Raw genomic sequence first — 24,974 nt, 5'->3', positions numbered from 1 at the left:
TCACTCTCACACATGTGTGTGCATGTACACATGTTTGCACATACATGTGGAGGCCAGATTAACAGTATATTCTCCTCAATCAGTCTCTTCCTGGAGCTCACAGATCAGCTAGACTGATTGGTGGAGGATGATTAAAAAAAAAAAAAAAGGTGATGCCCAGCTCTGGCCTACAGAAACACACAAGCATGTACACACATACACACACCAACATGTACACACCCATACATACACAAATATGTACACACACAATCATGTACACACACATACGCACAAACATGTATACACACAAACATGTACACACACATACACACAAAAGAAAGAAAAGCGTGCAATTTCTAAAGATTCCCATCCCTATCCTCTGCTCTTTAAGAGCAATGGTTTTCATTATGGCTGAGACCTCTTAGTAAATAGGTCTAGATGAACTGAGTGGGTCATAGCTGGCATGTATAACACAGGACAGGCTAAAATAAAAGAGATACTGTGTACTTTGTATATGAGAGCCTACGTACAGATGCATAGTAATTCTAGTTGAGTGTCTATGTAAACACTGGAGTGAAGCACAAATGATATAAAATATATTATTAGTGTGACGGTCTGTGGTCAAGAAATTGGAAGACCAACCCTTGTGCTAATGGGGAAAATGCTTCTGCACCGGAATGGAGCCTGACAAAAAGACTTTAGTACCACAAGATTTTGTCCTTGCATCTCCCCAGTTGTCCCATGTGGGGCAGTGTCTGTCATCCTGTAAGGACTGACATAGAGATCAATACTTAGGCCTCTCGGTGACAGGCTCACACAGACCACTGACCTGGCGTGGGGGCAGTGTGTCGCCGATGGGGACGGGAATGAACTGGTGGATGGTAGAGGTGAAGTGCACATACTTCTGCTCCAGCCTCACTGTCACGCCGATGAAGTGTAGCTGTAGATAGAGAGCCCACGGATGGCGTGCTGCCCTGTGAAAATGGGCATACCCAACAGAGATACGGGCCCCAGGTTCCCAGCAGGCACCACTCCTAGCTTCTCTCTTGGATGTTCAGAAGGCTCCTGTAGCCAGTCCCCAGCAGGACTAGGGTGTGAGGTCTCACCAGGATCTCCCGTCCATGGGACACCTTGAAGAGCACAGAGAGGCGATCGGTGCCGACAAACAGGTGTCTTCAAGGGAGGAGAGAAGTTGGACAGTGAGTTCTGGAATCTTCTTTGAATGGGAAAACAAGTGTGGCTTCGAGCCGAACAACCACCTCTGAGTTGGGATGAGGCAGAAATGACACAGACCTTCTCTGCAGGAGATGGCTCCCCAGGAGGGATTGTCTAGGGTACCCCAGAGTCACAGAGAAAAAAGAAGCCAGGGCTAGGAACCTCTTTGGAGGAAGGGCATGGTAGGGGGAGCAGGAACACCTGTATTTGAACTCCACCATCTGTTCCTGCCCTGGGTTCAGACTCCCAGTCTTGGGGTTGATGGAGAAGAGGCAATTATCCTCTGCACGCATTTGGTGGAGCTCAGTGCTGTTGAGGTCCGCTTGCTCTGCCCACAGTTCCAGGTCCAGCTGCTGGTCACTTGGAAAGAGGAAAGACCTGGAGAAGGCAAGCAGGAGGGGTGAAGCCAAGCAAAGGATAGGTCAGTTAGAAAGACAGGCAGACAGAGGGGCCTTCACCACACCTTCTGTTTTTTGCACTCCATTTTATAAGCTGACCCATGTTCTGGTGAGCAATTGTAGCTAGGAACAGTCTCCTTTCAAAAAAAAGTGTTCCCAAATCTAGGAACAGCCAGTATGGTGGCTCGTATCTGTAATAGTAGTACTAGGGTGGCTGAGCAGGAGGACCACTGAAACTGAAGGTCAACTTGGGCTGCATAGTGAGTTCAGGACTAGCCAGGGTTAAACAGTGAGACCCTGTGTGGTGGTTTGAATGAGAATGGCCCCTCATATGTTTGAATACTTGATCCTGAGTTAGTGGAACGTTTTGGGAAGGGTTAAGAGGTGTGGCCATGTGGGAAGGGGTGTGGCCATGTAGGAGGGGATGTGGCCATGTTGGAGGGTTGTAGCTATGTTGGAGGAGGTGTGGCCATGTTGGAGGGTTGTAGCTATGTTGGAGGAGGTGTGTCACTGGGGGGTGGGTTTAAGGTTTCAAAAGCCCATGCCAGTCCCAGTCTCACTCCTTCCCTGCCTGCTGCTAAATGATAAAGATGTGAGCTCTTAGCTACCCCAGCATCCATTTACTCCCCACCATGATGATTATGGAGTAACCCTCTAAAACTGTAAGCAAGTGTCCAGTTCAATGCTTCTTTTTATAACACCTATTTTGGACCTGGTGTTTCACCACAGCAATAGAACAATGACTAAGACATTGTCTTTAAAGAAACAAACAAAAACTAACTAAAGACACAAGAAAAGCCAGAAAGAATAAAGAAAACAAGACTTGGGGCTCTATTTTAGGCACCAGGAGCCAAGGGTGTCACGTGTATATGTGAGTCACTTAGGACTGATCACTCATCTTTCTCTCATAAGCTCTCGGGAAGGGTCCATCCTGGGTCCCTTTGCAAATCCTGGGAGTGCTGGCAGGTAGTATCACCCAGGAGCTGCTGAGAAGGAGGGTGTTGAAGCTAGCTTGGACACGGGATGGAGAACAGGTCTACCCAGAGAGCTGGTGACCTGGAAGCAAGCAAGAGTGTGAAGAACGCCCTCACAAAGCCTCACACTGTAGAAAAGTAGACATTGTCCCTCAACCAGCGGGCGAAACTAAAAAAAAAAAAAAAAGTGAGGAAAGGTCCCAAGTCCATCATTTGATGGGACACCCTCTCAGAGAGATGGAAGGGAATTGGCCCCAGCAGCAAACAGGGCCAGGGACTAAAGACAGGGCACCCAGAAATGGAAGGCAAAAGGGCCAACAAGCCTCACAGAAATCAGGGAACAGTACCCCAAACTCACAGGGGGTCTGTCTTCGTCCCTCTCATATGGAAAATTAAAAAAAAATAGATGCACAGAGTGATGATAAAGTTCAGAAAGGACAGACATCATCACACACAGAGGAAGAGGAAGTCCTGCTGCTTTTGGAAAGAACTTGGCAGCATCTGCGAAGATAAAACAAATGCATGTCCTTTGGCCCAGAAGCTCTACTTTCAGGGATCTGCCTACATGATTAGAATACAGGCGTGAAAATATACCAACACAAGCCAAACGTCTAAAACATCTTTTTGAGTGTGTGTGTATATGATGTGTGTGTACATGTATGCGGACATGGCTGCAGATGGTACCACAGCATCCATCCATGTGGGTGGTCAGAGGGCAGCTCTGGGTGTCGGCCCTTGCCTTCCATCTTGTTTGACACCTGGTGTGTCCACCACTGTGGATGTCAAGACTAGCTGGCCCACAAGCTGCTGGGAAGGACTGTCCTGTCTCTACTTCCCACCTTACCACAGCAACATTAGAATTACAGATGTGTGTTAGCGTGGCTGGCCTTACGCAGGTTCTGGGACTCCAAACTCAGGATCTCATGTTAGTCCAATAAGCCTTTTACCCACTGCCTTAGTTAAGTTCTAATTGCTGTGGAGAGACACCATGACCATGGCAACTCTTACGAAGGAAAACATTTAACTGGGGCTGGCCTACAGTTTCAGAGGTTCAGTCCACTGTCGTCATGGTGAGAAGCATGGAGGCATGCTGAGAATTCTACATTGATCTGCAGGCAGCAGCAGGAGACTGGCCCACTAGGCCTAGCTTGAACATGTGAGACTTCAAAGCCCACCTCCACAGTGACTCAGTTTCTCCAACAAGGCCACACCTATTCCAATAAGGCCACGCCTCCCAATAGTGCCCAGTTCTACAAGCCTATGGGGCCCAAACTACTGCACCCACTGAACTATCTCCTCAGTCCTGCACACTCTTATCTGTACACACATCCGTATACAAAACTTTCCTTGTGGTGACAAAAAAAAAGTATTTTTTGTTCCTTTTTTTGGGAACAAAATCTTTCAATAAAGGAGTGGCTTAATCCTTTTCTATTGTAGAATATCATGCAACTGATAAAAAAAGAATGTTCTAGATGCATATGCACTCTACACTATATATGCTCTTCCTTCATGCACACATTCTAGAGGGAATCACTCCGCTAAGCATCCAGCTGTCTGTGTATGGGGCACGATCCCAAGCTCCGCCCACAGCAGCAGTGGAGCTGAGCCTGAGGCTGGGGTTCTGGCTCTTCCCCCATCAGCTGCATGGTTGGCCTGCATGGGTGAGCGCTGTGTCTCTCATGTTATGTGAGGGGATGCTGACCAGTGGCAGAATAGTGGGAGCTCTTGCTATTGTAGGATCCTCTGGGAAGTTCCTGCACCTCCTTTAATGTGCATGCTTTTCCCCATAACCTGGAAGACAATAATACCTTCCTGACCCACTATCCCCTGAGATCAGTGTGAAAGGTCATGGAATGTTAACTGGGCCTTTATCCCCTCTGCAGCTCACATGTCATTAGACCCTTAAGTTCAAACTCTCTGGAGGAAGATTCCAGGCCCTTTGTGTCCTGCCCCTGCCTGTACCTCCACATGTATTTGAGGCCCCCTTTTTCTTGCTTTCTTCAAAAACTTTTCCTCCTCCCTCTCCTCCCCCTCGTCTTCCCCCTTCTCCTCCCTTCCCTTCTAACCATGCCAAGGATTGAACCCAGGGCTCTGTATACGCCAGGCAAGCACTCTACTACTGAAACACCACACACCCAGCCCTCCAGAAAGTCTTTCTGATCTCACCATTACCCTGCCAAAAGTGGTCAAGGACCCTGTGAGTGTCACACCTTCCTCCTTCCCAGTATACTACCCTGTCCTGGGAGGGCAGGGACTGGCCTGGTCCACATTTCTATTCTGCAGAACTAACCCAGGAGAGCCCGGGACATATGTAGCCAGTGAAATAAAAGGCACACTAGTGAACAAATGGTCTTAAGCAGAATATTTGCTGTCTTTGAGGCTGTCAACTTGAAGGCAAGGTGCTATGCAACCATATCCTAGAGTCAAACAGAGCAGAGGCGTCGGGAGGAGAAAGGTTAAGGGAGAAAGCAGCTTCACGACTCTCTGATCCACCTCCCAGACTTGGGATCGCCCTTCATCTTGCCTACTGCCATCTCAAGCCCAGCTCCATACTCTTACACCTTACACCACTCGTCCTGGCTCCATCTACTCTTTATGAGCTCAGCAGAGGAATGTTAGAGTTTGGGGGTAACCTGTCAGTGTAGAGCCTTTTCTTCACCCTATACTCCCAAGATGTCCTCTACCTGATCCAGGCAGCAGGTTCCCACCACGGATGCCCTGCTTGTGTCCTCTCTCTCTCTCTCTCTCTCTCTCTCTCTCTCTCTCTCACACACACACACACACACACACACACACACACCTTCCCAACGCCCACCAGTCAGGGTGGGCCTTGACTTGCTCTCCGCCTTTTATACTCATTAGTCAATCAGAACTGAAAGTCCGGAAACTAACATTTGCTAAGAAATCTACCCGTGTTCACACCGGGAACTCAAACAAGCCTGGCACGGTAACGGGCGGCTTGCTGACCATGTGTTCTGGACCTTGACGAGAGGGCAGGGCAACAGGACAATGGACAGGCTTGACAGGTTCAGGGCCTTAAGCCTGGCTTCCTTTGACCTGCAAGGTGACCGTTACTGTGGCCAGCTTCCAGTCACTCTCCAACAGCGCAGCTTTGCTCAAGCGTGCCCTCTAGTGGCAGGATCCTCTGCGGCGGCAGCAGACGTCTGTCTTCCATGATAACCTACACTCACCTGCCTTTGACCCCAGCCCCTGAATTGCAATCTATCAGGAAGCAGCGTGGTGCATGCGTAGACAGTCCTGGTGTACAGACAGTCCTGATGTACAGGAGCAACTTAAAGCCTTCTTGCTGACTGAGTAGTGTAGGCAGGCTTTCTGGAGCTGATACATCTGGATCTGAATCTAGCTCTGCTTCTATATGAGCTGTGTGGCTTTGCCTGAGCTCTGACCCTCAGGCCCTCTTTTTTAACAGGAAAGGTCTTTCTCACAGGGCCACTGTAAAGATCAAGACTTGAAAGCTGGAAAAGCATAGTGCCTGGGTCTGCAGCATCCAGTCAGTTACTGATAAAGCTGTGTCAGTTTCCAGGAACTGCACAATGCCCAGAGCCTAGCTGCAGACAGTCACATCTTCTGAGTGCTGTGGGCAACCATAGTCTCCTCCCAGCCCTTTTACCCTGTCAGTGAGAGTCCCACTTGCAGACCACATGTGGGTTTCCCGGGAAGACCCAGGAAATGGGTATTCTCTACTCCTGGCTGTTAGGGCTCTGTCCCCAGACCCCCGTAGTAGCCCCCTTTCTGCGTAGCCATACCAGTCCAAGGGCACCAGCCCACTGTTCTTCAGTACGAGGAGCACCACCGAGGGAGGGGCATTGTGTGGTGCTGCTCCAAAATTGAAGTCCAGCTTCAGAGGTGTGAAGACGGGGGGTGTACGGCTCATGCTGTGTGAAGGAGAGAAATGGCTCGGTGCAGGAGATGGAGACAACTCAGGACTCTAACCTTGTGTGCCCATCCCCAGGCACAAAGAGAAAAATTTGGAACTCAGGGTGAGTGAGATAATGTCTTAGCCCTGAAGTCAATCCTTGTCTTCCAGTAAGTATTTGCTAACCCCGCTCCCACCCCGCCCCCGTCCGCCCAGACTCAGCTTCTTGGGAAAGGCCTGGTATTGGGGTGTTGGTAGATGGTTTGTGAACATCCAGTGTTTCTTGCCCTGCCCCCAAGCCTAGCTTACCTGTGCCGGGTGGGCACCTTGTAGGTGAGTTCCTTGACAGTTGGGTCACGTGCCAAGTAACTATTGAGTGCGTCCAGGGAGAAGAGGTGCCACAGATGCTTGCGAGTGATGCCCTCGGCACTGCCCATGGAGCAGATATCCAGGATGGAGAGTAAAGGGTACACCGCTGCCAGGGAGACATGGCACAGCTCCTGCGCTTTGCCATCTGTGCTATCTGGGGGAGTAACTGTCAGGCAGAGCAGAGAGCTTAGCTCCCTTAGGGTCAGGTGCAGAACCCTGCTCAGAAACAGCGGCTGAGCTTCCATCTTGAGTGTATTTTTCAGTGGCCGACAGTTCCTGTCTAAGGCTTTCTATGTGCAGGGCACTGTCCTGTTTTAACATAGATCCTGGCATTTAACTTACACCACTGTTTTCAAACTCATTGCAATAAATACATAGACTCATTGCATAGACTGTAAAAACTACTCTTTAACACACATAATTCAGTAGGCCTTATGTATTCACGGACATATGCAACCACCACTAATTTTAGAAAGTTTTCATTGTCCCCCTCCCAAACTCAGTACCAACTAGTTAACACTCCCCACCCCCATCTACCGATACCCCACTCCCAGCAATTACTAATCTATTCTCCACCTGTGTATTTTATCTTTTCTGAATGTTTCAAACACTCAGTGCTTGGCCTTTTCTGAATGGCTTCTTTCACTTAGCGTCTTGCTGTCAGTGTCCATCAATATGGTGGCATATGCTATTTGTGTGTGTGTGTATGTGTGTGTGTGTGTGTGTGTGTGTGTGTGTGTGTGTGTCCTATAGTCTGTGACCATCTCCCTTTTATTGATGGAGAAGCTGAGGCATATTTAACTGAAACAACTAGCTAGTGCCACACTGCCAGTAAATGTGGGAGAGTCCAGATTCAATCCCAATGCTGGCATGGGGGAAAGTAGCAACTCTGTCCCATGGAGGAGAGAGCTGAAGCTTCACTGAGGATTTGCCTGTGACTCTAACAGGAGGCAGCGAATTCACTAACTCTCATGTCTCCACAGCTCAGGAACACATATGTAGACATCACATGGACAGACACAGTTCCGCACATCAGATTGAAGGCACAGCCCACCCTGCCCCCACTCGCTGCGCCAGCTTGTCTAGAAGTTAGCATGCCTCTAGCTCTGCATCTCACAATTCACCTCTTCCTTTCTCTACTTTCCTGGCACTGAATCTCTACCGAGTGCCCCGGTACCTCTTTGGGACAGAAGACAGTAGCTAATTGTCCAGGAATAGTTGGAACGGACTTTTGGACGGGCAGTCAGATAGACGGTATCCTGGGAATGAGGCGGCATGGTCCCTTCAGAATGGTCGAATTCTAGAGCTGGGGTAGGCAGAGGTGTCATCAGTGGTATCTGGACAGAAGTGTCCTCCTCAGGTAAACTCTCCCCTGGGTCACCACAGCACTCCCCAATGGCAGAGCAGGCCAGGGCAGAAAGAGCCATGCATCTTGAGGCCACTGGCATTTGTCACAGTTAAAAGGTGGAAATGCTAGGTTTTCAGCTGTCTTGTCTGACCCATACCATGTATGGGCCATCTATCTTAAGCACACACAGACATACAGACACATGCACAAACCCCTCCCTGGCCCCAGACCCAGCCCAGGCCTCAGTACCACAGGGGTCATTGTTGAGGCCCTTGGGCCTGTGCTGCTCCAGGACCAGGCGGTAATAGAGGGTGCAGTTGCCGTCATTCATAAGCACCAAAGACTTGACCTCCTGGCTGTTCACCAGTACGTTCCCAAAGTCCAGCTCCGTTGGCTTTGCCTGAGATCACAGCCAGCTAGCTTCTGGGGATGCCCCAACCCCTTGTCTTCAGACCATCCCCCAAGGAAAAGCAGATCTGAGGCTGTGTGCAAGAATCTGTATCTTGTCCTCTACCTTGTCGCCTGCCTTCTTAGGGCTGAGCACTGGCGACTTTCCCTCCCACCCGGGTCCTGGGTCCTCCCCCAACAGGGCTTCTACTCACAGAGAGGCATCCAGTAACACCCATGCCCACCAGCCGAATCCTGTAGTGCACGGTGGCTAGGGGCTTGGTCTTTTGTGGCTCTCTGGCTTCCCAGACCCATATCCCCACTCGGAACAGGTACTTGGTCTCCTCCAGAGGGCTGAAGATCCATGTCAGTGTCTGGGGTCACAGAGACAGTTCATTCTTGCATGCATGTGTCCAGGATGTCCCCATCCTGGCTGGAGGAGATCCTGTTACAAATGCTTATACCACTTTTCCATCTGCCTGTTTATCCACCTTGTACACATTATATAATCTCATCTCCTACATCTTCATGACAAGGACCTGGTGGTATTTTCCAGACTCATTTTGATGGAAACTGGAGCCTCAGAGAAGTGGAATATCTTGAGCAGGGTCAGAAACCTGGTGTCCAGAGGCTGGGCTCAGAACTCAAGTGGGTTTCTACATCTGTGTAATCTCCTAGGCTCCTATTTCCCACCCCTGGGTATTTACGGGTACCATGTATTGGTAGTTACTGCTCTGAGTCTGACCTACCTCAGAACAGGGACAATGTTTGTTATTTTAGTCTCCTTTCTAACCCCTTCCTGAGAGAGTCACCCATTTGGCCCATATCCAGCTGACTCAAACTACCTGACAGGAATCTTGTTGCTTGGGTATCATGAGTGATGAGGTTTAGACATGGGGGTGAGGAAGGTGCTACTAAAACCCACTCACAGGCTGGGGGTGTGACTAGAGATTGCTTAGGCAGGTGTACATTATAGGCCACAGGACTGGTAAGACAGGTAAAGTTAAAGGTGACAAATACCCTCTTATTTACCCCTGATAACGGGCCCATGCACTCACAAGGTTCTCATTAGGGTGGATGATACCCTTGGAGGGCTGGACAGCCAGCATCTTTTGGTGCTGCTGGGAGACTCTCCATTCGAACTGCAGGGGCAGCCGTGAGGGGTTGTGAAAGGTATAGTTGGTGGTGGAGGAACAGCCCACCCAGGTAGGCTTGAAGAAGATGCTTTTGCAGGTATCCAGCTTCAGCTCCAGAGGCTCCTCTCTGCTCTGTATGCTCACTTCCTGAGCCGGAGGAAGGAAGGAAGGACAATGCCATGACCTCTTGGCTCTCCCTCCATTTCTAGGAAGCATCTGTGCAGATTTTCACACTTGAGAAGAGACAGCCTAAGCTGTCTTCCAGCCTGGACACATCAGCTTCTCTCAAAAGCAGATTAAAAAGAACCCAGAGCTAGGTGTGGTGGAGACTAGAGTAGGTGAGGCAGGAGAATTGCCTTGAGTCCAAGACCAGCCTGGGCTATATAGTGATATATTGTCCTGTCTTTGTCTTGTCTTGTCTTGTCTTTTCCTTTTTCCTCTTTCCTCTTTCCTCTTTCCTCTTTTCCTCTTTCCTCTTTTCCTTTTCCTCTTTTCCTTTTTCCTCTTTCCTTTTTCCTTTTTTTCCTTTTTCCCCTTTTCCTTTTTTCCTTTTTCCCTTTTTCCTTTTTCCTCTTTCCTTTTTCCTTTTTCCTTTCCTCTTTCCTTTCCTCTTTCCTTTCCTCCTTTCCTTTCCTTTTTCCTTTCCTTTCCTTTCCTTTCCTTTCCTTTCCTTTCCTTTCCTTTTTCCTTTCCTTTCCTTTCCTTTCCTTTTTCCTTTCCTTTCCTTTCCTTTCCTTTCCTTTCCTTTTACAAGATAAGAGTTTCCCTGTGTAGCCCTGGCTACCCTAAAACTCACTCCATAGACCAGACTGGCCTCAAACTCACAACGGTCACCTGCCTCTGTCTTCTGAGTATGCCACCACTGCCTGGTAGATATATTGTCTTAAAAACACAAACAAACACTGAACCCTCAGGGATCAAGAGAGGATGTATCAGTTTTTCATGGGGTCAGATATGGGTCTAACCATCCATTCCTGTCCCTGGGCTGGCTGCAAACACCCCCTCTACTCCCTTCAGGTATGTGTCTGGGGTCTTTGCAGCTTTTTTTCCTAACCCCAAACTCCATGGAGCAGACAACTCACTGAGAAGCAGCTGAGTTGTCAGGGATGGAGCCCAGAGCTCCCTCCCCAACATTCCTCCTTATTAGGGGAGTGTTCCCCACCCCTCTCCCACCATCTATGCTGGCAGGGACCCTAAAAATGTGGTTTTGAAAAAAAAAAGTGCCAAACTGTGGCCTAAAGAACCAGTGAAGACCCTGTTCCTCTGTCCCTGCCTCCTACCTTGAGATACTGGGGATAAAAGTTGAATTTCAGGTAGAAAATGTGCTGTCTCCACAAGGTGCCCTTGGGGTATGTGCTAATAAGGAAGATCTGGTGGGCTCCAGGAGCGATGAGACCAGAGGAGGGTCTCAGGGTGATGTTCGGGCTACTATTGGGGGCCAGGCTGAAGGTCAGCAACATGGAGCCTTTGTTGACCAAAAGCAGACTTCTGTAGGAGAGTTTTCCAGAAGACACTGCTGGGAAGGTCTGGGAATTGGGGAGAATAAGAGGAAAAGGGATTCTTTCTCAGATCTACATCCTTAGACACACGTTTGGGGCCACTCAGGTTTGGATGATGCTATCTGCAAGGAGACCCAAGATCTCTGCGTACAGCCCAGCCGGCAAAGAATTCCTGGTAATTAAGGGAGGTCACAGCCTGCCACCAAAGAATACTTCTGTCCTCCAAAGACCTCCAGACATAGGGATGTGATGATCCCAGGTCCCAGGGAAAGCCAGGCCTCTGAAGGTCTGTCCTTGTGGTTAGAGGTGAAGGTAGTTTCTAGCAATGTCTTTCAGTTACTCTTTAGAGAATCAGCTATCCTGGTTCAGAAGTCTGGGGTCATTCGATCTTTCTAGATGAATGTCACTCAGATGATGTCAGCCCCAATGGTTCCAGCTCCTACACACTTCTTGGCCATAACTAGGCTAAAAATTAAACAGGCTACACAACGCAAGGCCTACTATAACCCCTGATCCAAGTTCCCAACCAGTTGCACCAACAAGTTTATGTGAGTCAGTGCAGAGGCAACAGAGGCTGCCACTAGACTGTAGAAAGGCATCAGGTCACACTGAGGGGAACTGCCAAGGGGCCAAGGGCATCAGTGCAGGCACTCAGAGCATCGGGGAGAGCTTTATTTTAGGGAGAGGTGACCTTGGGATGGGTATCAAGGCCACATAGACTTGGGATGAGAGAGCAGAAATGCAGCTGGTGGAGGAGATGGGACTGTCTCAAGCCATTGTCTCAAAGTGATATCTTCCCAATAACAAAATAGTGAAAAATTTATTATACAGGCAGAATCTGGGAGGGAAAAAGCAGAATTGGATTCTGGGAACTTGGACCCAGATTGTGCACTTATTAGCTCTATGTCATCCTACGTCCCAGGACAGACAAGACCTCCAAGGACCTAGGGAAGAGGTCTGGGAGTTCTGACCCTTAGAAGGGCTCATGCTTTGGGCTGGTTCATCCCCAGGGTCTAGCCTAGGGCTTGGGAGCCAGCAGGCGCTCAGTCCCCAGGGTCTAGCCTAGGGCTTGGGAGCCAGCAGGCGCTCCGTGACCAGGACAAATGAAGGAGTCAGAGAGTATAGGTCCCAGGTGGAGAGGGGAATGGCTGGTGCCCAGACTCTAGACTGTTCTTGTGCTGGGGCACATGATCCAAAAACAAGCTATTCACTGGCCTAGATCCCTAGGATGGCCAGGAAGGACATGGAGATCTATTACTGAGGCCATTAAAAAGAGAAATAGGGAAGTACAGGCTGGGGTCCCTCTCTCATCTTGCTGTGGGTATTGTTGGGGCCATGCTCACCTTGGGTGCATCCAGGGAATAGTGAGGGATGTGGTGTTCTAAGGCAGGGTAATAGCTGTGGCCTCGAGCCCGAACCTTCAGACACCAGGACGGGACCACTGTGCAGTCCTCTTCAATATTGCTGTAGCACTGGAGGACCTGCAGAGGCCAGCCCACGAGGGGACTCAGAATCCAGGGTCTGACCCTAGAAGACAGTCACCTTGCCCCTCCCTAGCCCTGTGCTGTAGGCATCCTATATTGGGCATTAGAAAGGAAGGTTTGAGGGAGACTGCCTAGGACAGCCATGCATAATCCCTCCTCCTGGAGCCTCTGTAGAGAGGAGAGTAGGGTGGGAGGCTAAGCGGGTTTGTTCTATAGGAATGAACCCAGAACAGTGCTGGTCATTGGAAATATAACATGAGCCACACATTCTGCTAAAAATACAATTTTAAATGTTTCCATGGCCACATTCTTTAAAGAGTGAAATATCGATAATATATTTTTTTAAATTTAACTCAGTAGTTCCAAACTCCAGTCACTTCAGCATGCAAACATTTCATTATAAAGGCTATTAATGAGCTATTTTACACCATTTTCATATTCAGCCTTTGAAATCTGGGTATATCTTATACTCACAGTGCATCGTCTCTACTTGGATCACTTTATTTCAGGTGTTCACTGGTCACAAATGACTGGCTGGTGCCTGCCTGCTTTATGGATCAGCACAGGTCTAGAGCCTATAATCTGGTATGCTCAGTCCTGGCCAGCAGAAGTTAGCATCATATTTCTACCTGTCTCCCATAGCCCTGCTAATATATGAGAATGGACTGGTCAAAGACTCTAACTTGTCTGGGTCGAACAGTGGCGTATACCTTGGTTTACATAGGGACTTCCAGGCAGGCTCAGGCTACACAATCAGACCCTGTCTTGAAAGAAGGAGAGAGAGGGGGGTGGACACCGAGGGTATAGTTCTTGCCTAGCCTGCATCAAGCCCTGGGTTTGGACCCCAGCACCAGATTGACTAAGTGTGGTAGTTCATCTCTGTAGTTTCAGCACTCAGGAAATGAGGGCATAAAAAAACAGGAATTCAAGGTTGTTCTTGGCTATGCAGCAAATTCAAGACTAGCTTATACCAGACAAGATCTTCTCTACAAAAACAAAACAAAAACAAAAACCCCACAACCATGCTTTGAGCAAGTTGTGAGTTTGCATCTGTAATCTCAGAATTAGGAGCTGAGGCAGAAAGATTGCAAGGAGTTGAGGCTAGTAGCCCTGGCTGTATAGTGAAAGAAACCCTGTCTTACAAAACAAAACAAAACCCAAAACAAAACAAGCAAAATACAGAAAACAAAAACAAAAAAAAAAACCCCACAAACTACAAAATAAAAACAATGTTTTTGCTTTGCATACCTTCTTTAAGAACTAGTAGCCAGGGACCCCTACCTGATACCCCTAGGGAGCTCCTCCCTAGGCACTAAATTTTCCCAAAGTGAGTTCTTCCCTAGAGGAACGAGAAGGAGGAGGGGAGACCACACAGAAGTGAAACTCAGAAGGGCCTGGGAGGATAAAACCAGAAGAGGGCGCTGTCCAGCCAAGGAAAAAAATAGAAGCCGCATGGAGAAAGACGGGTCCTATAGCCACCAGTCATCCTTGTGACCAGACTCTGCTACTTGGGCTCCAGGGAGAGACTTAACTTCCACAGTTGTTTCAGTCTGTATGCACACACCTTATAAACGGCGAAGGCTTCTAGCTCCACAGCATAGAGGCAGTTGGGGGAGGATGGCTGGAAGTGCAGGCGCAGGGCTATGGACTTGAGTGGGGGCACGTCACTAGTGACCGGGGTCACCCAGAAAGGACAGTCAGATCTGCGAGTCCAGACCACGGTGATCTTGCCCTTGGTGTAGTTCCTCAGACACAAAGGAACAGGGTTGGGGGCCTCAGGCCCAGGGCAGGCACCAAAGTCCACGTCAATAGGCTCTAGACAGACAGCTGGGGGAAAGATGGCCAGGTCCCTGGTGCCGTCAAAAAAGTACTCCGTCATGGGGGGGATATTGGGGTACTTTTGGCCTGCCAAGTCCTCCAGATCCTGCATAGGGAGAGACTGGGACAGGGTTCAAATGTCATTCTTCTTGCCGATGACTTTCTTTGGCTCCCTCCTTTCCAGAAAAGACTTCAAGTGCTCCATGCAGGTCATCCCCAGCTACAGTAGTGCAGGGCACAGGCCTACTCAATGACTTGCTAAGGAGGGGCTGGGATGCTGGAGAGAGCAGCCTGCCTCTGTGTGGGGTTGGAATGCTGGCACCTCACATACCTCAATGGGCAACATGAGGGCCCCAGTCTCATCCCGTTCCAGCTTTTTCTCCTTTAGCATGGCGGCCAGGATGTCAGGAGGGTAGAGGGTCAGACCCCGAGCGAGGTGTGTTCGGTACCAGGTGAGGTGCTGAGGCATCAGGATGGCTGGCTTGGTGCTGTCTGAATGGCAGGTCCCAATCAGGTCCAGAAACAGTGGGTCCTGAGACATTTGTCCATGCAAGACAGAACCCAGGGTAGGTGGTGAGGCAAGGGGAAGTGGGGGCTGGACAGAGGATAGTCAGGGAGCAGAGGCTGAAAGGTAGCAGTCAGGGGAACACAGTCAGGGGAACATCCTGAGAGCTGCCTGCTAGTTGAGGAGATAGTGGTATCCCAGGGCAAGTCAAGGGTAGCCTTAGACCGTGAGGTAGGATGCTCAGCTATTGGCTGCTCTTCTCCCACTACCCATGGTTCCTGGCCATTCCCATGCTGACCAGGGACAACTAGGAGCCTATCGGACCCAGCATTTAGCCCCACCCATGGGTGGAGTGGCACAAACTATGTCTGTTCTGTCCCTTCACTCCAAGGCCTCCCAGAGCTCATGTTGCACTTGTGAGAACCATGCTCATGGGGGCTGGGCTCTAGCTTCCGAGGTCTCCCCTCCCTGCACATGCCCGAGTGAGGTGAGGTATAAAGCATCCCCTTCTCAGCTCACTGCCTGGCAGCAGTGACGTCAGAAGCAGCAGAGCCTATGGCCCGAGGGCAGTCGAGGAGAACTTGGCACACCCACCTGGACCAGTGAGTTTTCATGCCCCTGGCCATGCTCTGCCCCCAAAGCCATGGCAGAGGTTCTAAGGGGGTAGATGACCCAGTCAGATTCCTTAGATGTTCTGCAAAGAGGAGAGTGCCCACCAAGCCTTGCCTTCACCTCTGAGTCTCAGGGCCTCCTCCCTACTTCTTGGTCCCTTCTCCATCACTCACCTGGTGGTGGATGAGACAGGCCACCCTCCGGAAACAGATGATAGGGTGAGTGGGCTGGTAGGCACAGAGCAGGGTCATACGGGTCTTGCCTGCCAGGGTTCCAAAGGCAGGCCTGATGCTGAAGACACTCTCCTGGCAGTCAATGTCAAACTGGAAGTGAGCCGGGCAGTCCGACTGGTTTTCAATCCAGAGAGTCTGTTCCAGGTGCTCCCCGAGCTCAACCCAGTTGAAGTTGACACAGTAATGCTGCAGTTTTACATCAGGACCTAGGCAGAGGAGATGATGGGTCCTTGTGAGAAGGCCTTGCCCTTTGGGTGGGCTGGGGTGCCAGCCTCAAAGATATCTCATATGAAATCCCACTGCTTGGATGGAGTCCTCCCTAGAGCCAGATGGCCAGGCTGGATAAGGCCCAGGACCCCTGCAAAATTCTCAGTTCCATCATTACTGTATGGAAAGATAGGATCACCGGATATCCGCAATGCTTCCCCACAATGGCCACCAGGGGACAGCAGATACCCAGGCTCAGGGACCAGGAAGCAATGGGTCTTTCTGGAGCAGACAAAGAGCTCAAGGGAATGACTCCCTAGTGGGATGCTCACGTTCTGAGGAGCACAACATCCTGGGATGGCCATTACCTCTACTGAAACCAACAACCTGGAGCAGAGTTTGGGTGGCACAGCCAGAAGGCACAATGGAGAAGTAGTCTGTAGCTCTGCTGTCCAAGGTCTTGGGGTGAAAGAACAGTGATAGGCTCTTCTTCTCCCCTGGGGGCACAATGCCTTGGTTCGTGGGACATGAGAAGCTTTGGTCTTTAATATGCATGTCTTCGGCCATTTCAATCTTGAAGGGGGCGTTAACCTGTAGAGCCAGGGGTTGCGGGGAGGAAAGGTTCTACTCACAGATTTGGTCGGTCTGTGCATCACACTGAGGAAGCCACATGAGGGATCAGGGACACATGGTATCCAGGCTGGCTTAGTGAGTGTCAGGTAACACTAGGAGAAAGGGGCCACTCTCGTGTCCCATCTCAAGGCTGCCCAGAGCGGGGGTATCTTTTACTTCTCTCAAAGTTAGCATGAGAGCTAGCCTTAGGTCAGGATGTTCAGTGGGTTACAAGACACGTGAACCCAGGTTCTGCTGAGAGGACAGACAGCTGTTGACAGATGTGTTTTCTGTGTTTGTGTCAAGAGACAGGAACGTGCAAGGCTTTGGGTCTGAGGCAGGGGAGGAAGGGGGATCTGTAAGTATACCCAGGCTTGGGGTCCCTGAGCCTTGCCCATCCCCGCTTGCCTATCCCTTCCCAGTGCATGCACACCGCAGATGGGTTATACAGCGTGATTTGCCGCTCTGCGACGAAGCCCACGGAGACATAGCCGAAGTGTAACACCTTCTGGACGCCTTCCTGATCCTGGTCCTCTAGCTGCTTGTGCTTTATGCTCACCAGCAGCTGTGCACATTTAGCTGGGGCAGAGAAGGGGTAATGTCTTGGGGAGAACCTCTCAGGGCCTCTATAGCCCCAACTGAAGAGTCCCTACAAGGCACATGTTATGTGCCCCTGCCCCTGTCCCCTGCCCCCCCTCCCAGGGATAGTCTATGATTTAAAGAAGATAAAGCCTAGGGCAGGTGGAAGGGCAAGAGGCAGGGGAGGACCTGGGGGCAGGTCACTGAGCTCTAAAGCTCAGGGAGGGCTGAGGAAGGTCTCTGGTGGGAAGGCAGGTTTACCTGCAGCCTGTATGTGGATGCTGTTCTTCTGCTTGTTTGACTTTCCATACCAGCACAGTGCCTCAACTTCATGAATGACAGCTATGAGGGGCTCAAAGGTCACTTTGATCTTACAACCCAGGCCTGGCTCCAGTAACCCCGTAGTGGGAAGTATCTGGAATGGGGCTGGGACTTCCCAGGTGAAGAAGGTGGGCAGGTCCCTAAGAGTGAGGGGGTAGGTCAGGTCCTGGAGCTCTGCTGGCAGGAGCCTGTCTCCCCTGCTCACTACAGTTCTCCCCTGGGGCTACTATCTCTACTTCAAGGCCTTCTCACCCCACATTGTTCAGACAGAACCAAGTCTCCACTGTGTCCCCAAGGGCACACATGGGCAGTTGCAGAGATGACGGGCAGGCTAGCTTGTAGCAAGGCAAGGTGGCCTTCAGGGTCACACAGAACACCCCCTCTTCTTTTTCAAACCACAACTGGTCTGTGTATTCCTTCTGTAGGACAGGAAGCAGAGGAAGAGGCATTTACCAGGGAGTGGTTTTCAGGCACTTGTCAGGAATTGGACATTCCACTCCTGCTAAGCCACCCCTCCAGTGAATCCCTGGCAGGAGGGCTGGGCTGTAACCCACCATGTCAGAACTTCCTGAATGCTTATATTGTCTTGGCCTCTGAGGGGGGAAAAGCCACTTTTGTGAGAAATAAGGAATTCTGAGGAGCCAGGTGTAACCCCAGTAATCCCAGTTGCTCAAGAACCTGAGGCAGGAGGATCCCTTGAGTCTAGAGGTTCTAGGATAACCTGGGCAACAGAGTGAAGCTGTAACCCAATATAATGAGCCTCAAAGACAGAAAGTTTTACACAAACACATTCTGAGGAACCTTGCAGAGACTCAGTGCCTAATGAGTCAGAGCTTTCTGGTGATAATTACAGCCTTTCTGACCCCATGTCTCATGGGAAACACCCCTTTATTGAACAAGATCAAGGTCTGGAGCCCCTTTTGGGGTCTTCACAAGCTGTAGTTTCTTTTATTTTTTCTTTTATTTTTTGTTTCATTGGTTGATTATTTTTGTAAGACAGGATCTCACTCTGTAGCCTTGACTGGCTTGAACTTACTATGTAGACCAGGATGGCCTTACACTTAGAGAGATCCACCTGTTCCTGCTTCCCAAATGTGGGATGTACAGGTGTGTGTGGAGACCCCTGCTGTTCAGACATTCCTTCTATTCTGAGGTCTCTTGCCCTTCCCCACACTGCATTGTGTGTCGTGTCGGGCTGATCTTACCGCTTCCAGAGGCCGGAAGACAATGGGGAGTGTGAGCGTTATGCCTGGGCTCAGGAAGATGGGCTGTGCAATGATAGTGAAGAAGAATTTGGTCTTGGGAGGCCTGCAGAGAAGAGCCAGGTGGTGAGCACGTCTGAGGCGGGGCTCAGAACCACCAGAGGAAGCTGGAAGATTGAAGTCACTCATTAAGGGGCCGAATTGTAAGGGGACTCATGTGTACCTACTCCTAGTAATTTTATTTTTTGAGACAAGGTCTCATGTAGCCCAGGCTGGCCTTGAAGTTGATATGTGGCTAAATGTGACCTCTGCCTTCAAATCTGTATCTACCTCCCTAGTGCAGGGATTACAGGCATGTTCCACCATGTCCAGTTTATACAGTGTTGGAGATCAAATCCAGGCTTGATACATGCTAAGCAGTCTACCAAATAGGTTATATCCTTAAGTCCTTCCCACCATACACACATGTATGTATACACATAGACACATATTCATATACACAGTTCATTGTTTGCTTGGAGACAGGGTCTCATATAGCACAGGCTGGCCTCAAACTTGCTGTATGAAGCCTCAAACTCCTCCTGATCCTCCAAGCATGTGCCACCACACCTGGCTCCCTACTCCCTACTCCTCCCGTTATTCACACCAAGACTCGTGTCTCTGCTGAGGATGACGGTCACGGAAAGAGCTAGGATAAATTGTCCTGACTTTAGAGGGACCCAGCAGGGGTGCACAGGAGCAGCAGACTTTGAGGGTGTTAGAAAGAACATGATGTTGACAATGGCTGCACCAGTGGCCTGGTAAGTGTGGGTAGAACAAACATATTCACAGAAAATGCAGCACACAAAACCAACCCGAGAATTAGTCAATCAACTTTGTAGTCACGCCACTCAAAACCACTGAAGAAACGGAAAGTGTAGGCAAGAACGTTCCCATAAAGAACATGCTAGAACAGAGGGATCATAGCAAATACTGCCTTGCACTAGAGGAAAGACGCTCTGGTTTTAAACTCTTCAGGATAATACAGAAACACTCCCTAACACTGTTTTTGAAACAACCATATATTATTACCAAATTCTAACAGAGGCAGAACAAAACTAGACTACTCTTACTCAGATACAAGTATTGGGTGGAGGAGGAGGAGGAGAAGGAGGAGGAGGAGGAGGAGGAGGAGGAAGAGGAGGAGAAGGAGAAGAAGAAGGAGGAGGAGGAGGAGGAGGAGGAGGAGGGGAAGGAGAAGAAGAAGAAGAAAGAAGAAGAAGGAGGAGGAGGAGGAGGAAAATAATGGTGGAATTATCCAAATATGCATGACTACTTTAATGCAGAAAGTCAGTTGATATAATTTACCATATAATCAAAATAGGGAAAAGACAAAACAAATGATACCCAATTAAAAAAATGTTAGTGGGTGGAGAGTTGACTCACTACTTGGGGTCACTTGCTGTTCCTTCAGAGGACCCAAGTTTGGTTCCCAGCACCCACATGGTAGGTCACAACTGCCTGTAACTTCAGCTCTAGGAGATCCAATGGTGTCCCCTTTCTGGCCTCAAGGTTGCCCACATACATGTGCATGTATACACATGCAGGCATACACACATATGCATATCAATAAAAGTAAGTCTTACAAGCGTTTGGAAAGTATTAGAAAACCTAGCCAGTCATGGCGGTTCATATTTGTAATTCCATCACCTGGGAGTCTGAAGCAAGAGGATTGCCACAAGTTCGAGGCTAGCCTGGTCTATAAAGTGAGTTCTTGGCCAGGTAGGCCTATATTATAAGATCCTATCTCAAAACAAACAAAAAAGTCAACAACCTTCAAAAAAAACTATCAGCCAACAAATGATGAAAACAACTTTAAAGCACATCACATACAGCCGGGCACAGTGACACATACCTATAATGCCAGCACTTGAGAACCAGATGTAGGAGGACTCAGTACTGTAATGTGTAGTAAGTTCTCAAGTCCGTTCATGTGTTCAGCCAAATCACAAATCTCACACACCAAAAATTGGCTATATGTATATTGAGCTGATTTTAAGTTTTTATGAAAGTTCAAAGGGATAAGAACAACAGGTAATCTTGAGAAGATGAAGGACTTACATGACCAAGTAAGTTTACTGCAAATTCTACCAATTAACCACAGGATTCTACTGGTAAATCAGGAGCACAGATCATATTCCAGCTAGAGACCTACACAGTTCGGCAGTCAGTATTCCACAGTTGAGGGAGCCCATCAACTGGAGTGCACCGGGGCCAACAATAGTGCTGAGAAAACTGCACATTCAGTTGAAGAAATACATCACCAAACCATTCCCCAAAAGCAATTACATATAGATAAAGGAACATTTTGAAAGGCTCTTTAGAAAAACAGGAATACTAGAGGTGCACACAGAAAGACAAATTGCATTTAAAAAGAAAAGGTTACAAAGGCAAATCATACCCTTTCCTTTGAAGTTGATAATGTAAATTGGACTGTATTGTTTAAAGATGCCAACACACATGGCAAATTCATCTGGGAAAAGCAAGAAAGTCATTAGAACAGGAGGCAGGATAGTTGTTCTCTGCAAGTAGGAAGGTCCCAGGGTGTGGGCTCCAGTTAGTCATTATTTCTAGGATTCTTCACACTGCACGTGTTTTGAATGTTCTTCTGACTGGGTGACCTTTTAAAGGTTGTTTTGTTTTCTTTTTAAGAGAAACCCACTTTGGGAACTTGAAGGCTCGGGTGCTAGGTCCCTGGTCCCTCATTCTGGTACCTGTACTTTATCTTCTGGGTTTTCAAGGAGAGGTTTTTCAGAACCAGGGTCCTTGTGATCTCCTTCCCCAGCTCCCAGCCTTTCCAGTGCAGCTCCTCGGCGACCTCGATGCCCCAGATCACTCTCTTCTTCGAATCATTTCGCTTCCTTATGAAGCATATTTGCCTGGTCAGGGGATCTACAAGCTGTTCAGGTGGCATAAAAGGAGAAGAAACTGAGTCTCAGGAAACAGACGAAGATCTCCAAGCTCCATCCTGCTTTTAGCACTTAAGGGATGATGACGTCGCCTCACCCTTGGGCATAGCATTGCAGGATATGTGATCACACTGTGAACCCCAAGATTGTGCTGTTTACTGGACAAACCTGTTTCTAGTTGTGGTGTGGATCAGCCTTAGCACACACCTTTAATCCCTCTGGCTGGAATACAGTCAGGCCTTTATTACACATCTTTAATCCCAAACAACCAAGGTAAAGTTTGTAGAAGAAGTACCCATGTTTAAAAGTGATGTCTAATCCAGTGGCAGACAAAGCGACAAATCAGAGAAAGATTTGACAGAGTAGGATATGCCCAACTCTCATGAGGAGAGAGCAGAAAGAGAAGCCACTTGAGGGACAATACAGAAGGTGGGGGGCAGTTTTATCAGGACAGTTATAGAGGACAGGTTGCAGATACAAACCAAGCTAGACACAGGTGAAGACAGAATGAGCCAGAGAATGAAAAGGGGCCAGAAGATTAGAACAGATTTCCAGAGTTAGTTTGAGATCAAGCAGAACAACTCAGGAGAAGCTGAAAGAATCCAGTTTGAATCAGTCAGTGTGAAGAGGAGTCTGAGCCAGAACAGCTGAGTTGAACCAGCCAGCCAAAGGTCAGAAAGAACAAGAAAGGGTGCACTTATTCAGCAGTGAGCCTCTGAGGCTGAAAACATTCTAGGCTTAGGTAAGACTGTGTGGAGGTTACAGGCTTCCAGGACTAGGCCTAGGTTAACAGATGGAGGCAGTATGCTTCTGAGATGACAGTTACATCAGGTGAATAAAAGTTACCTTTTATAGCACTATAAACTAGTTCCCAGCACCCACCTGCACTCAAGTCTGCCCAGGGCTCCATCTGGGGGGGGGGGGTGAGTGTCAGAGTATACATGGGAAAGTCAGTCCCCCAGACTTTCACCCTATTATACTATGACCATGCCGCTACTTGGCCTTGTCATACTTGATCTACCACCCCATCCATACCCTCACCTGGGTAGTGACACTGCTACTTCCCAGTGTGCTGGCACTCAGGCAGGACTCTTCATTCATGGTGTTCACAGTACAGTCTCCACTGTCCCTGGTCCTTATGATGTGGCATTGGTTTGTCTGGATGTGCATCTAGCAAAGCCAAAAATTCCTACCAGATCTGTATATGAATCTGGAGCTGAGAGAGGAGCAGAGGAGGAAGTGAAAGAGTGAGTTGGGTGGAGGAGACCCCAGTGGAGTCTGTAGTGGAGACGGAGGAGAGGTTTGCTCTTTATTTTGACAAGTGCTACTGATAAGGGGCGGAGCCATGAGCGACAAGCCTGAACACAAGATCCAGAGCTTTGCTCAGTGGCCTAAAGTACCACTCCAGAAACCACATGGAGGAGGGGCTTTGTATAAGGCTTGTTCAGCCCTTTCCTTGCATGGCTACACGTGACATTACCATGTGTTTTACTTTGCTTTCTATTGCTGTAATAGACACTATGACCAAAAGCAACTTGGAAGAGCAAAGGGTTAATCTTAGCTTACAACTCTCAGGAAAGTCAGGGCAGGAATTCAAGACAGGAACCTGGAGGCAGGAACAATAGAGGGATACTGCTTACTGGCATACTCTGTGGTTTGTTTAGCTTGCTATTTTGTTTGTTTGTTCTTGTTTTTTTTTTTTTTTAGACATAGCCTCACTATGTAGCTTTGGCTAGCTAGGAACTTGTTATATGGACTAGGCTGGACTTGAATTCTCAGAGATCAGATTGCCTCTGCCTCCCAAGTGCTGGGATTAAAAGAGTGCACCCAACAGTGCATCTTATTTCTTTTTTAATTTTTAAATTTGTGTGTATATATGTGTGTGTGTGTGTGTGTGTGTGTGTGTGTGCCACATGCAGGTGGTACTAGTGGAAGCCAGAGGGGGTATTTAATCCCCTGGCTCTGGTTAGAGGTAGCTGTGGGACACGTATTGTGAACACAATACGTGTGTGTTCAGAACTAATGTCTTAAGCACTGAATCCTCTCTCCAGTCCAGTGCATCTTATATTCACAATTTATCTCAATTCAGGCCACCCAAATTTCAAGTGCTCAATAGTTAAGGTTGCCTAGTAGCCACCACACTGGACAGAGAAGCTGGAATACTTAGTTTGAACTTACTTAGATAGTTCACCCTGTTCAGCTCCCTTTTCACTTCTTTAAGTAAGATTATCCATATCCAAATAGTATCAGTTTGAGCTGGTCATCTACTGAGAACTAATGAGCCAGGCAGTGTTTTGAGGTTTTCGACAGATGTTTTAATCCCTGCAATTGTTTATGATTGCATGTGACTTGCCTCTTTTCCCTGTTTTTTTTTTTTTGTTTGTTTTGTTTTTTAGACAAAGTTTCTCTGTGTAACTCTGGGTGTCCTGGAACTAGCTCTATAGCCCAGGGTGGCCTCAAACCCTGAGATCAACCTGCCCCTGCCTCCCTAGCACTGGGATTAAAGGTCTGCACCATCATGCTTGGCTGTGACCTAAAAATCTCCTTCAAGTTGATGTCTAGTTAAGCTTCCCATGTTAAGTTTCCATGAGATGTAACAATCTCATGATCACCTTTGGAAGGTTACACATTTCCCACAGACAATCTCATTCTCTCTCCACCAACCAGAGAAACCCTCTGTTGACTCATTTGCTCCTAGAGGGTTCTCTAACCACTGGAGAAACCATCTCAGGTTCCTGCTTTCATCTCATCCATTCCTTCACAGAGCACTTACCAAACACATCGGATATAGCACGCACTCCACACAAAACAAGTAAGGTTCCTACCCCAAATGTAAAGTGAGTGTTCAGACGGGACCCAAGAAAGGCAAGCTGGAGGCAGGGAGGAGAGTTGCTACTTTTCTGTCCTTGGATAGCTTTTAGTTCCTGTCCCTAGTCCCTGCCCTCTCAGACACCAGGAGATTCAATAGATGGTTCCTGCCTCACCCCTCTGAAAAAGTCCCCACTCAACACACAGATCTATCTCTGAAAGGCCAAAGAAGAGACGAAATAGGGTAGAAAAGTGGTCCAGCCCGGGCTTAAGGCAGTAAGCATGGAGCCTGTCCGGTGACAAATGAAATCATTTCCAACATTTTGCTGTAAAAAAAACCATGCAGTTGTGGGTTTGGTTTTTTTTTTTTTTTTTTTTTTTGCGGCGGGGGGTGGGGAGGTTGTGTTTTAAACCAATTTTCTAAGTTTCAGGGGTTGGAAGAATTTCACCAGCTTCTTTTATT

The 24,974-nt window shown here is 48.6% G+C and overlaps 1 protein-coding gene across 4 annotated transcripts in view; it reads right to left on the bottom strand.

Moving 5' to 3' along the window:
• The window catches only part of Cfap65 (cilia and flagella associated protein 65), a 34,102-nt gene that overhangs the window by 8,790 nt on the left and 338 nt on the right, over positions 1 to 24,974 (bottom strand). For 2 of the 4 annotated variants that reach the window (XM_076931648.1, XM_076931649.1), the window contains exons 2-22: positions 22,745 to 22,919; positions 21,509 to 21,693; positions 18,759 to 18,861; positions 17,806 to 17,972; positions 17,494 to 17,693; positions 17,087 to 17,232; positions 16,410 to 16,632; positions 15,775 to 16,040; positions 14,816 to 15,016; positions 14,231 to 14,605; positions 12,526 to 12,663; positions 10,964 to 11,209; positions 9,606 to 9,830; positions 8,763 to 8,921; positions 8,410 to 8,560; positions 7,990 to 8,118; positions 6,753 to 6,978; positions 6,334 to 6,462; positions 1,396 to 1,572; positions 1,086 to 1,152; positions 809 to 919 (exon numbers count right to left, since the gene is read on the bottom strand). In XM_076931648.1, coding sequence (XP_076787763.1) covers positions 809 to 919; positions 1,086 to 1,152; positions 1,396 to 1,572; positions 6,334 to 6,462; positions 6,753 to 6,978; positions 7,990 to 8,118; positions 8,410 to 8,560; positions 8,763 to 8,921; positions 9,606 to 9,830; positions 10,964 to 11,209; positions 12,526 to 12,663; positions 14,231 to 14,605; positions 14,816 to 15,016; positions 15,775 to 16,040; positions 16,410 to 16,632; positions 17,087 to 17,232; positions 17,494 to 17,693; positions 17,806 to 17,972; positions 18,759 to 18,861; positions 21,509 to 21,693; positions 22,745 to 22,873 — 3,753 coding nt within the window. In that variant the 5' untranslated portion in view covers positions 22,874 to 22,919. Of the gene's footprint in view, positions 1 to 808; positions 920 to 1,085; positions 1,153 to 1,395; positions 1,573 to 6,333; positions 6,463 to 6,752; positions 6,979 to 7,989; positions 8,119 to 8,409; positions 8,561 to 8,762; positions 8,981 to 9,605; positions 9,831 to 10,963; positions 11,210 to 12,525; positions 12,664 to 14,230; positions 14,606 to 14,815; positions 15,017 to 15,774; positions 16,041 to 16,409; positions 16,633 to 17,086; positions 17,233 to 17,493; positions 17,694 to 17,805; positions 17,973 to 18,758; positions 18,862 to 21,508; positions 21,694 to 22,744; positions 22,920 to 24,974 lie in introns of those variants that run through there. The other 2 variants (XM_076931650.1, XM_076931651.1) reach the window with 2 other exon arrangements.

This window comes from Arvicanthis niloticus, chromosome 3, assembly GCF_011762505.2.
Source record: "Arvicanthis niloticus isolate mArvNil1 chromosome 3, mArvNil1.pat.X, whole genome shotgun sequence".
NCBI classification, from domain to species: Eukaryota; Metazoa; Chordata; class Mammalia; order Rodentia; family Muridae; genus Arvicanthis; species Arvicanthis niloticus.
Note: the sequence above shows the minus strand (reverse complement) of the source record. Positions and strands in the feature narration are given on the sequence as shown.